Source organism: Diadema setosum, chromosome 13, assembly GCF_964275005.1.
Source record: "Diadema setosum chromosome 13, eeDiaSeto1, whole genome shotgun sequence".
Taxonomy (NCBI): Eukaryota; Metazoa; Echinodermata; class Echinoidea; order Diadematoida; family Diadematidae; genus Diadema; species Diadema setosum.
Genome location: NC_092697.1, coordinates 14,321,596 through 14,335,639, shown reverse-complemented (window position 1 = coordinate 14,335,639; position 14,044 = coordinate 14,321,596). Strand labels below are relative to the sequence as shown.

The 14,044-nt window shown below is 37.4% G+C and overlaps 1 protein-coding gene across 1 annotated transcript in view; it reads right to left on the bottom strand.

Moving 5' to 3' along the window:
• Positions 1 to 14,044, bottom strand: part of LOC140236435 (uncharacterized) — a 33,196-nt gene that overhangs the window by 3,043 nt on the left and 16,109 nt on the right. Inside the window, exons 2-3 of the mRNA XM_072316358.1 lie at positions 3,064 to 3,399; positions 780 to 848 (exon numbers count right to left, since the gene is read on the bottom strand). Of these exons, the coding sequence (XP_072172459.1) occupies positions 780 to 848; positions 3,064 to 3,399 (405 nt within the window). The remainder of the gene's footprint in view (positions 1 to 779; positions 849 to 3,063; positions 3,400 to 14,044) is intronic.

The window sequence follows — 14,044 nt, the reverse complement described above, 5'->3', positions numbered from 1 at the left end:
TGAACCTATTATCTCTGCCATTTATCTCTTACTTTCTCATCACACGTCATTTCCGCCCCGAAGTAACTATGATTCATTTATATATTTTCGTTTGTGAAGACAGCTCGTATTCATCCTATGAATCTTATCCTGCTCTGTAGATGACATGAGTAACTGGATAAATTATCTTCCAAGTTTACACTGAAGGACATTGTTGCCCCACATAAAGATCAAAATCATATTAAAGGTGCATAGTCCCGGTAGTGTAGAGGGCGCTGTTGATGATACTGCCGCTGCCGATCACCGTTAGCATTGATACGAAGATAACCGAAGTTGAGCTGTCATCAAGAGTAAAGTGCGTAGGTTTTGCTAAGTAACGTTGCCTTCGTGGTCTTCTCTGCGCATCGCGCAGTCTGTAGTAATGCCAGGGTGCGTGCATATGTGCTTGTTATTATGACATCACAAAAGAAGTTTGCTAAAGCTGTCATCCCCCTCAACCGAATCATGAGCCGAACTGTGATCGGACCACTGACTTCAGTGAATCGGACTTCTTCGGACTCGGGGAAGTGGGCCACAGCGTAAGCGCCAAAGAGGAGTCGATAGCGTAGGTCTCTACAGGAAACTTGCGCCGTGCGCCCGCGTACGCATTTGACTAAAACACCGGGACCATGTACCTTTAAGACTGTCTGGTATTACTCGATACGACACAGATATCTTAACTTCATAGATCATCAATTTTCTTAATATGACTTTTCAGTCATAGCTATACATGACAGAGAGATGTAAGTCACAAAACTCACTTTTAGGATTTGATCGCGGCTTTGCTCCATTCACGTTTCTCGATCCCTTCGACCCGGTCAGCCTTGAAGCTGAAAGGTAAAACGTTGATAGGGAAAACGGAGCAATAATCATTTTCTGGGAAAAACCACTATTAAAACGGCAATATCGAGACATATGTCATCACACTTGTACTATACGCACTGTCGTTTAGGTAATTAAGGATGCGTGAGCGACATTGGCGTGATAGTATATTAACGCAGAGAGGTGGGAAGAGACCTCCCTGATTAACGGGTCTAAGTGGCGTATTACTAACAACCCAAGCATGAAGGAAAAGAAGTCACCTGTTTTTCGCAATTGTGTTGCATTACGGAATTTGCTGAGTATATACAATGATAACCATTCATGTGGTTGAGATTGGTGTACCACCACTCAACTCTTGTTTGAAGTAGTTTGCATGGTTTGCAATAGCCAGACACGTGGATGGATGCATGATATATAAACCTAAATACGTTGGCCCAAAGCGCGAGGAAAGGAAAAGATACTATCATTTTTTTGAAAAAGAATGAACATACAGCCAGACCGACAAAGAATCAGATGGGTATATGTCACACACACACACACACACACACAAACGATTTTGAAAAAATATCAAACGAAATCTTCAGATGGCAATCGAAATACACAACGAATACCGATTTCAGTTTATCTTTTGACTAGCACCAGAATATTCAATCTTCTGAAACCAAGCAATACCAACAGCAATGAAATGAAACAAACAACAGGACAGAAGACAACCCCCTCAAAAATATGTATAGGCCTATATATAATATATATATATATATATATATATATATATATATATATATATATGTAATTAAATGCCATCATGAAAAGCATCCTCTGTTTGACGCGATGATTGATTGATCTCCACAACTAAGGTCAGCACTTGGGGCCCCTTTATACGAATATGACTTCTTTAATTTCCTTTTGATGTGATATATAGCCTATATCTCATATACATGAAAATAAGCCATGCCTTCATTTCTTGCACATGAAGGCCACCTGTAGCTAAGCGTCAGCCTGGCCGATCGTATATCACAAATCCCTCTGTTTTTATGTCAGTGGGAGGTATGCATGCAATTTTCATGAAATCTTTTGACACCACAACTACTTTATTCATAGAGTGTAGGTTGATGTCACTGGTGTATTTTGTTATCAACGAGTGACTTGCATGACTTGGGCCGGCTTTTCAGCAGCATCCGTTTGTCAATCAATGGTGCATCGCGATATTAGCGAACCGGAATGTCCCCCTTTTTTTCTTTTCATTTTATATGTGGCACATTGTTCAACTAACGATTAACCCAGAAGTACCTGGGCAAATCGCGTCGCCCTGCCAGGCTGCCACAATATTGACGACAACGCAAAGTGGTATGCACTTTATCGCGCTGAGTGAAATTAATTGTGACGTCAGTCAGGTTTGTCGTCACGATATAAATATGATCGTTTGTCGTTACGCAGCATCGTAGATGGCGTAAGACTTTTGCCTATTGCTCTGGCTACCTGTAAACACAGAATGTAAAGCAGAAAGTATAGCATGCAGTCTGTGAGTTTTACAGGGGCCGCGGAAGCGGGGGGCTGGGGGGCTGCAGCCACCCCACACTTTTTTTTTGGGGGGGGGGTCTTGACCTTTGCCACCCCCCTCTGATCCCCCGGTCCCGCAGCCCCCCCCCCCCCCCTACACTGAAAAACGTTCCGCGGCCCCTGTTTTCTACACCAGAACAGCAATGTAACATACATTGATATTATAACTTTTGCAGATGTGTATTTATGCCATATTGCTCTCCTATTGCTTACACCGCCGTACATGTCAATGTATGTCATATATTGCTGCTTTGCGGTGTAGTCAATGTCGAATTACGTCATGTTGCTGTTTTCTTTTTCTTTTGGTTTTCTTTTGTTTTTGCCTTATTCTGTTAAAGTTTTGTTGCAAATTGGTTGCTTTTTGTTATTTTCACGTGCCAAGCCCTGACGAAGACCCTTAAAAATGTCGAAAGCATCATTAAAGGCAATTAATCAACGACTGCAACGTCCACTAGTTCTTCCTTAATAAATAAACATAAATATGGTTATAAATACACACTGTGTAAAATAGTTCCTACTGAATTGTTTGTACAAAGTTCAGATAAAGAAATAATGATAAATGCTCCGCGCGCCTGAAAGAGAGATGAGAATGATCCGCGTAGACACATAACAATTTGAAGACGGCATGAATTCTCGATGCTTTAAAATAATAATGATTCTCACCCATATTTGGATCCGGTTTTGTGATGACGATTGTGGTCAATGTCTCCCAGTATTCCTCCGCCACATGTGGATACGTTATCTGCAAGGCGTCAAGAAGGGCGAAGAAGGCGATGTGCCCATGCGCACTGATCCGCCGAACCAGCCAATCATGAAACACCTCGGCCCTGCCTTGTCGCGTCTTCTCGTCGGCGACTCTCTGGGCGGTGGATTCGGTCAAGTCGAGCGGCGGCCTGAGGATCGGGATCACGTGTTCCACCCAAACGTCGTTCGTGAATGCCTGAGCGCTGTTTCGGCATACATCGGCGTACGAGCGAGGAATCGGCAAGTTTGAGGTTGCTGTCGGAGGAAGCAACAACGAAAACATCAACAAAATGAAAGGCAGTAGTATGATTCCATTTTCAGGTAGTAACAGGTGCAAATACAATGCAGGCCTACTAAAAAGAAAAGAAGGGAAAACTTGTTCATAACCACTTCTTATTTTTGTTTTGCTTGTTAGTCGATGTCGATGTCGATTAGAAGCCGATTGCAACTTGTACGAGAGGGAAGTGGCACCAGAAATATAAACTACCCCAACCCCACTTTTCAAAACGTGACGCCGCGGCCGTGTTGTATACTGCAAATAGCTCAATTTCTATCGTTGCTTCTTTCCTTGGAACTGCCATTAGTCATGATAACGCTGTAATCATTACAATTATTGTTGCGATTACTTTTATAATCGTTGTCACAATCATCAGATTTATTGTCATGAAAAAGATACAAACAATTTTGAAAGGACGGTGTCTTAGAACTGCTCATGCTCCAGGAGCATTAAAACGAATTTCAGTTTTTGTACGAAATGTAAAAATGTGAAACAGAAATCAATATAAGTAACATTGCATAACTTAGCGCCAAAAATGGCCACTAGAATAGGAAATATGCACAAGATCGGCATCGTCAGTATCATTTCGTCCAGGATAGTGACCTTAAAAAAAAAAACTAATTCTAACAATAGGTAAAAGTAAGCGAGGAGGGGATGTTGAATGGTTTTTACCTACAAGGAATGGAAGTGCAGACAATGAAACATTTTTTATGTCATTTGGGCATGGACACAACGTTTAAAGGGATGGTATGGTGTCGATTGAGATGGCGATTTTAACTTTTTGCGAGTTATTAGAAACCATTATACGAAATATCAAAGAACATACAATTCTAAGAGGAATCAATAAGAGGTCATAATAAAAGATGGGACCAACCTTTTATTATACGACCACTTTGTTTTACTGTGGTTTTTTTTTGTGTGTGGATATATCAGCTATTTCAAAGCCGGATTTATATCACATAAACTTTTAATTCTTCTTATAGGTAGCTCCAAGCTGAGACGAGGGATGCTAAAAATTGCAACGATTAGGCCTGTTTTGTGGTGCTTGATAGGTTGTGGTGTTTAGAGCATGACGGTGGCAATTAGCTAAAACGTTAGTAAGAGTCCATTTCCGTTTCTCTCCTTCTCTCTCTCTCTCTCTCTCTCTCTCTCTCTCTATTTACAGCTTTTTACCCATGCCCAATGACCCATGTAGACATAATTATGTCACTGACCATCTATTTTCTACGTTACCATGACCACCGAAACAAGTAATGAATGAGAAAGCGTGCTTCCTTGGACATGCCATGCCATAATTATTCATTTTCGCTCTAGAATACGATAAGTAGGATGGAATACAATTTGCCCGGCTGCCAGTGTGAAGGGCAAGCCTGTTTTGCATTCTTCATTCTTTTTTATAACATCACTTTTAATCTGCTTTGTTAGGATGCAGCGCTTGCAAAATTGGATTAATTCCTGACAAGGTCGCGGATTAAGAGATGAAAAATTACAACTGGAGAGAAATGTACTCTATATATAACAATCAGGTACAATAAACTGTGCATTTGAACATAGTCTGTTTCAAATGCACTATAGCAAATAAAAAGAGCCCACAGATCCCCATTGCATTCAAGTAAACGCACAATATTGTTGTTCACAAGGTACAGATAAATAATGAAACTAACTCAGCAAAGTACTAATTGCAAAACATTTTATAAAGGCCAAGTGGTTTCGTAACAGAAAAAAAGAAAATCCAATCATACGAAACAGGTGAACAGCGGAGCAGTTTGGGACTTATTACTTAAGGAGGCCACTTGATGGTCATGCGTAATTAGAACAAGCCCCAGTTATACTCAGGAACGCGCGTTCATTAATTTGTCAGTCAAGACGAAAACTAGAGATGGCAAAAATTAATGACCATATTGGTTGCGCCACTGGGCTTTTCTCTTTCGCGCTCGACTGAACGCAGGGTTGTTTGTGATATCGATTGAAGTTTAACGTAGATCAAAGAAAGGTTATAAATGATGTATTGATTTCCTATTTCAGCGACAGAGGTCGTCCTTGAATAATTGACAAAATACCATACGGACTTCGAAGTGACGTAGGAAAGACGCCATTTAATTCGCATAAGAACCGAGCCGACTTTTTGCAGAAGACTACGACTCGTAAGATATTCCGCAGGGCTGAGTTCATAAATGGTATCGATTCGTTTTCGTAATTAGATTTGTTGCCTTCGTCAACTGATTATCTGCCTCTATTTCTCATCGAATCAGATATAAATAACCATTTTTGTTATTCCATAATATGAGCTTGTGAAGTTATCAAAATAATACATCGCAAACTTCTGGCAATCTTCGAGCGACCTTCATATCACAAAGGCGATTACCATCAGATTTTTTTTTTCAAGACTTCTGAAGGAGGCTCCTCACGGAAATTTTAAAAAAAAAAACCTGTAAACAAAAAAGAGAAATCATAACTTGGAACGTTGGTGTAAATCCTATAATGCGTCTGTATGTTAATGTCATTCATGCAAAGCATCATTAGTTCTGATAAAGGAATTACCACAAGACTCGATCGATTTGCCAACGTTGAAGAGCAACGTAGCCACAAAATTGGCGCCATGCTGGCTCTGTGTTTCTAATATATCTGAAACGATCACACAAGAGCAGACGGTCGCACGCTCATCGTGCTCATTCCCACTGACATACAATTACGTACACACGCAGACGAACCACAGAAAAAAAAAAATGCGGTGCTTCCGTGCAATGCTCATCGCTTCATCACTGCACAAATCCAACTAAATTTAAGCTTACCATCATGTATATAGCAGCGTAGACATCAATAAACAACATTTACTGTGCCGTCAAAATGATCTTTCTCCAAAATCAAGGCTGGATAGTGCAAGAAAGTATTGCGGTCCATGCCGATGCATGGAAAAACATCGAAGTGATTAGCCATTTGTTGTTGCTGTCGGTAGTATGCAAAAGTGGTAACAGCTCGTTATTCCGAAGGCTCTTTATTCCTAAGATTCGTTATTCCGAAGGTTCATTGTTCCGAATTTCATTTTCGGATTAACCAATCTTCGGAATAACGAACCTTCGAAATAACGAAACAAATTTTCGGATTAACGAACCCTTTTTCATTTTCGGATTAACGAACCTCTAGGTATAGGGAATTGCGTGTTTCGGATTAATGACCCTTCGGAATAACGACCCTTCGGAATAGCGAACCTTCGGAATAACGAACAGCACCCGCAAAAATAATGCCAGGAACAACATAATTGCGTGTTTTGAATGTCATTTAAGAATGATACAAAGCTTTTCCCCTTTTCTGTCACTAATGACGTACTTCGGTTTCGTCATTACTTGATTAAAAATGCATGCCGCGTGTTTCATACATTAGATATGATAGCGTTGACATAATTATATAATGGATCTTTTATGAAGATTGCTTTTCACACATTGAATTATTGTTTCGGTCGAGTGTAAATCAGAAATGCACGTTTCGAGTAGGAACCAAAAATGCACTTTTCGAGGAGGCCATTGTCTTCGTCAAGCGCTTGCTAATGATTATGGTCTCCTGAATTTCTGTACATCAAGGATTGCCTAATTTGTCTTTGAGCAAGAGATATACTGTAATTTATGTTTGCATAAATGTATGCACCAAATAGTTTCTTTTCATTTTGAATTGTGTCAGGAGAAAAAAAAAGTTGAATATTTCTGTCAGATTCAATTTATACTGTGCTCAATTTGTTTGTTCAATTGACTTTGTACTTCATTTATGTATGAAAAAGAAGTTCAGAAATAAGATCAGAATCAGAATCAGAAAAGTGCAGCGAGATTTGGACTTTGAAAACAGACGTACGATGTCGGCATCGTCTTCGACGCCATCGTCGTTGCTATCCTCTCCAAATCCTTGTACACCTTGTATTGATAGAGCACAGTGCTTCTTTCTTTACAGAAACTAAGCTGCAACGGTGATAGTAATTATTATATCTTTTGATTCCATTCAACTTCTGATGTGGATAGTAACCTATACATGCAAAATTCTTTTGTAGGCTTTGTAATCAAACGGCTCATGTTCGACCCCCACCTAAGCAATGTTGTTCGAGGTCATTGTGCTTTACACTTTTGTGACTCGGAAGAAATGAATATTTTTCTTCTTTGTGTGTGTGTGTGTGTGTGTGTGTAAGCGATCAATATGAATTGATGAGGTGATGACATTACCACCTCGCTTATTTGAATATTCATGTCACCTTTTCGAGATCTGTTTTTTTTTAAATAGAAAATAAGATGAACGAAACATCACAATTTAAAATTTCCCCGATTTTTTATCCGGTTTTGATCAAAATTAATGTCTAACGTTGCGCTTCCAAAATTTTACTCCTTCTTTTCGGTCAAATTTTAGGTGGTTCGTTATTACCCTTTAATATTTTCGACCTGGACCTCTTGCAAACAGATATCAACGTTAGATCCTAAAACCTCGTTCCCTCTCGCTCAAAGAGCGTATTCATTTTTCTTTATTGCATTTTGACTACACTCTGATTTAAACAGATGATTACTAGTACTCTAACATGATAAACTGATATATAATGAAATATTTTTTTTTTTCTCGTGAAGCAACATTGATGTGGTGCAGTGATGAACGCATTTCCTTCTACATGTACATCCATGTTTATATCGATGCTCTTTGTATATTTTGAAGCTATAGCAATGTACATGAAATGGAAATGATGGAGCTATAGCAATGTACATGAAATGGAATTGTTTGCTGTTAAAGTCCAAATGTTTGACTAATGCATTTAACGCGTGTATTTATTTCATACCACCGTATTGTTACTGCTAGGAACAAGCTTAGTTTTAAAACAGATGGCCACTTCAAAAAAAAAAAAAACATAAAAAAAATTTCAGCCCACTCACTGTACTGCTTTTCTTCCGGAGACAAGCATCATATATTGTAAGATTATGTAATGTGCGTGCTACTTTATTCATGTATTTTACAATTTGCTTCATCTGTTGGTACAACGGCGAACAATGATTTCGAGGTCGACGCACGACCTACAGTTTGTATTGTTGCAATTTCTGAGTTCACTGTTCGCATCCAACAAAGTGTTACGTTTCTGTTGATACAAAAACCAACAATGTAACTGAAGTCGATGTATCACTTGTTTAATGGCTTGTTAGAAAGATCTGTTTGTACAACGGCGAACAATGATCTCGAGGTCGACGCACGACCTGATCTGCGGAAGGATCCATTTTAAAGACAAACCTTTCTGGAGAGGTATTTTTACCTCGTTCCGGACTTCTCTGCCTTAACCTCTTTTTATCATTCAACCATTGTCAGCAAGATGAATGCAGAATTAGCACTGTACGCACCAAGAGTATAAACCTAATTTTCCATAGGCATTCACACTTCAACGAAACACCCATCCCTTTTGTAATTCAATCGGTTGAGCCCACTATTCGCGCCATTTTTCGTTGGCAGTAATCTTGCTTGCTCCGCTCCACTAAAACAACCCCACCCAAGTTGTAACTCGCTATGGTACGTTGATTTGATTTTTTTTTTTTTTTATTAGTACAATTAAAGGCACATTCGAATGGCAGGAAGGAACCATAGCGGCATTGTCAACTTTTCATGATCCATAACTGAATTATTTCTGACTGCACCAGTCTTTTGACTAAGAACTCGTAACTAATTGCTATTGCATAAAGTTTTTATATAGTAAAAATTATCAAATAAAGCAACCATTTTATATGATACAGTGATAAACTGTTGCTATACCGATGTCTTTTGCATATCATGTAATTAAGACATCAGTTATGGTTTAATAGTGTTTCTTACTAAAATCAAAATGTCTACCTCAGACATTAGAGCGTATTCATTTTTCTTTATTGCATTTTGACTGCACTCTGATTTAAACAGATGATTACTCTAACATGATAAACTGATACATAATGAAATATTTTTTTTTCTCGTGAAGCAACATTGATGTGGTGCAGTGATGAACGCATTTCCTTCTACATGTACATCCATGTTTATATCGATGCTCTTTGTACATTTTGAAGCTATAGCAATGTACATAAAATGGAAATGATGGAGCTATAGCAATGTACATGAAATGGAATTGTTTGCTGTTAAAGTCCAAATGTTGACTAATGCATTTAACGCGTGTATTTATTTCATACCACCGCATTGTTACTGCTAGGAACAAGCTTAGTTTTAAAACAGATGGCCACTTCAAAAAAAAAAAAAAAAAAAAAACATAAAAAAAAATTTCAGCCCACTCACTGTACTGCTTTTCTTCCGGAGACAAGCATCATATATTGTAAGATTATGTAATGTGCGTGCTACTTTATTCATGTATTTTACAATTTGCTTCATCTGTTGGTACAACGGCGAACAATGATTTCGAGGTCGACGCACGACCTACAGTTTGTATTGTTGCAATTTCTGAGTTCACTGCTCGCATCCAACAAAGTGTTACGTTTCTGTTGATACAGAAACCAACAATGTAACTGAAGTCGATGTATCACTTGTTTAATTGCTTGTTAGCAAGAATGTTTTTACTGTATAGCCGTCCTACGCTGTTACGTCATTGTGTGATTACCTTGTCATTGCTTTTGTTATGAATGATTGTTAGTTAAAATAGTTGTTAAGGACTTCAAATTTAAACACCGTACCCTCCCGTTTTCAGTGACCACAGCAGCTATCAATCTGCTGTATCACAACCAGTTCTGCCCAGTTCTTCTCTTCTTTCATGCTTTGTCTTCACAGCTTAATGTCTTATCTACCCGTATCCTACCCTATATAGCTCTCAGATTCTCATCTTCCCTCCGGTATCTGCCTCCATATCCTCCCTTTCTTCTCTACCCGCATTATATACACGGCTATACCGAAACCAGATTTCTCTTGTCCACCCCCCCCCCCCTTTTCTGGAGTCTGTCTTTATTTCTTTATCTTTTATTTCACCCGATTCCATCTCGACTCATTCTATAATGTCAGACAAGAATATTGTAAAAATGACAAATTCCTTTCAGAAAGGAGGTTGTATTGACATAATGATACTGTTTATTTTTCATTATGTGTAAGTCACACTACTTGCTAGGTCACCCCTAAAGTGTAGCATATTATTTGAATTTGTGTTTTTGTGTGTCTATGCTCTGCAGTCCTGTAGATCATGTCAATAATTACATTTCAAGCGCTCCTCTATAGTTTGTTACAGCACAACACGCACCGATGCACCTCATCGTATACACCCCGTGTATACGATGTGCACTACACTTCCCGTTGCACCATGATATGCTGCGATCACGTAATGTTACTCATTGTAAATGGATTCTGATTTTGGAATAGATGACCAACAGCTAGTCAACCACACAAGTCAGTATTTCACTATTAATGAATTTAACAGTCAATTTTTTGTCAATAAGGCAAATCAGATTTGTGCTAATTTTAGTTTAATTCATTTTAATTCAAGGAGTTTGAATAGAAACTTTGAATTGTTTGAATTATTTCTAAATTCTCTCAATGATTTTCCATTTTCCGTTATAGGAATTACCGAAACATGGTTGCACTCCAATTCCCCGGACCTGTTTGGCATTGACAATTACAATTTTATTCGTAATGACAGAAAGCATGGCATAGGAGGTGGGGTTGCCATGTATGTTAATAATCAAATTAAGTTCAGAATTCGAACTGATTTGCATATTCAAGGAGCAGAAAGCTTATTTATTGAAATTTTAAATGACAATGAGAAAAATATTATAGTTGGTACCATCTACCGTCCTCCGCAAAATGATATTCAATCTTTTTTTGACAATTTCGATCAATGTGCTAATGAAATTCTTGGAGAGAGAAAATCAATTTTTTTGATGGGAGATTACAATATAGATTTATTACAACCCACCCATTTTCATGACATATTACTTTCCAACTCACTGCATCCCCACATCAATAAACCCACCAGAATAAACAATAACACCCATAGTAAAACATTAATAGATAATATACTGTCTAATGTCATTACTGAAACCTGTACGAACGGCATTCTTTATTCAGACATATCTGATCATCTACCGATTTTTATGATTAAAGACAAATCTGTAACAACCCCAATACGCCGCCAACCCAAACAATACTTGAAAATGTATAGAAATGAAACACCACAAAGTATTGATTCATTGAATCAAGATTTATTTGAAGAACAATGGGATGACGTCTTTGAACTCCAAGACGTTGATTCTTCTTATGAAATTTTTTTACAAAAATTATTAGATTATTATGACAAACATATTCCTTTAACTACAAAGAGAAATGGAAGGAAAAGAGCCCGGCAACCCTGGATTACTCAAGGTCTTATACATGCCATTCTTACTCGAAACCGTCTTTATAAGATATCTCTGAGAAAACCCACTCCTGAAAATGTGAAAAGGTATAAAACATATAGAAATAAATTAACTACTTTAATTCGAGTTTCACGTAAATCATATATTTCAAATAAACTCGAATCTAATAAGGATGATAAAAGTGCTCTTTGGCGGACTGTTAATGAAATACTTAAGAAGAAACCTATGGAATGTCCTGATAGTATTACTCATAATGATAATGTTATCACTAATCCTGACCAAATTGCAAATATTTTTAATAATTTTTTTGTTAATGTTGGTCCTTCTTTAGCAGCATCTATTCCCATAAATGATATAAAAAATTATAAAGAATATTTATCTGAAAATAATCAAAATTCTTTGTTTTTTACTCCAATTAATGAATCTGAAATTATTGATATTGTTCGACTTTTGAAATGTAGTAAATCCTGTGGGCCCGATAATTTGAGGGTGAATTTATTGAAAAAGATAATTTACCCCCTAGCAGCCCCTCTCACCCATATATTCAATCTATCCCTACTTAATGGCAAGTTTCCAGACTCTTTTAAAATCGCCAAAGTTATCCCCATCTATAAAAGAGAAAATCCATTAATGGTGAAAAATTATAGACCCATCTCATTGTTGCCTGTTCTATCGAAAATCTTAGAAAAAGTAGTTTACAAGCGTCTTTACTCGTTTATGATTGGAAATGATATATTGAATACGAATCAGTTTGGTTTTAGGAAAGGATTTTCTACCGATTATGCTATAATCAAATCTGTCGATAATATTATTGATGCGCTTAGTAAAAAAGAACATATAATTGGAGTTTTTATGGATCTTAGTAAGGCATTTGACACTATTGATCATGACATTTTACTTGGAAAATTACAGAATTATGGCGTGAGAGGGATTACTTTGTCATGGTTCAGAAGTTATCTAAGTCATCGCAAACAATATGTTGCATTTAAATCTAGTCACTCATTATATTCTAACGTGTCATGTGGTGTCCCTCAGGGATCTATCCTCGGTCCCCTACTTTTTTTGATTTACATTAATGACATCACCAATTGCTCCCCTCGTTTGAACTTCATCTTATTTGCAGACGACACTAACGTTTTTTATTCTCATAAGGATATTGCAACACTGATTGATACACTTAATATGGAATTAGGTAATATTTCGAAATGGTTTAGAAGTAACAAGCTTTCATTGAATATTGATAAGACATGTTTTATATATTTTCATACTCTTCAATCCCAACCCACCCTTCCCAAAAGTATTTATATTGATGGTATAAACATTGCTGAGAAACACTCAACCAAGTTTCTAGGAGTGACCCTAGATAGCAATTTAACTTGGAATACTCATGCGCAGAATATTACTACAGCAATATCTAAAACAACTGGTGTTTTAAGGAGAATAAAGTATTTGATTAATGATCAAACTTTAATAATGTTATATAACACTTTATTTTTACCATATGTAATGTATTGCAATATTGTATGGGGCAACTGTAGCAAAAGTAAATTGAATACAATTTTTATTCTTCAGAAAAAGGCTCTTCGTATATGCACACACTCAAATTTTTTGGCTCACACCGATCCTATATTTCATCGCCTAAAAACTTTAAAAGCCCATGACATACATATATATCTAACTGCTATATTTATGTATAAACACACTCGAAATTTATTACCATTTTTTCATAATGCCTTAGTAACCAATGACCATATTCATTCATACCCAACCCGTCGTTCCCATGATTTTCATTTAACTAATCCAAAGCTTTTACTTGCTCAAAAATCGATTAGACATCACGGTCCGGATACATGGAACACTCTTCCTGAGGAGTTGAAACAATGTGCCTCCTTGTTTTCATTTAAAGCAAACTTAAAGAAGCACATTTTATTACAGTATACTTCAAATACAAATTAAAAACAAATAATTTATATGATTAATGTTGGTCTCCCAAATAGCAACATCGCATACCGTTCCCTTTTTCAGCAAAAACCAATTCGATTATTCTACATTCCAGCATATCTGCCCTTCTGCACTTTCTAGCACTTGCACGCACATCCACCACCATCACGTTTTTCCCCTGCTATCTTCGCAGCAGAATCTGTATTGTATTGTAGTATTACCAGTACACTCCCCTACCTTTTCCTCTGGCCGGCCATCTTTTCAAGCTATGCTTACAATGGCGGCCCTCTGCATTATCGCTCCATAATTATAATTGTTGTAATCCCCGCTGCATAGACATGCATACTGTATATTGTAT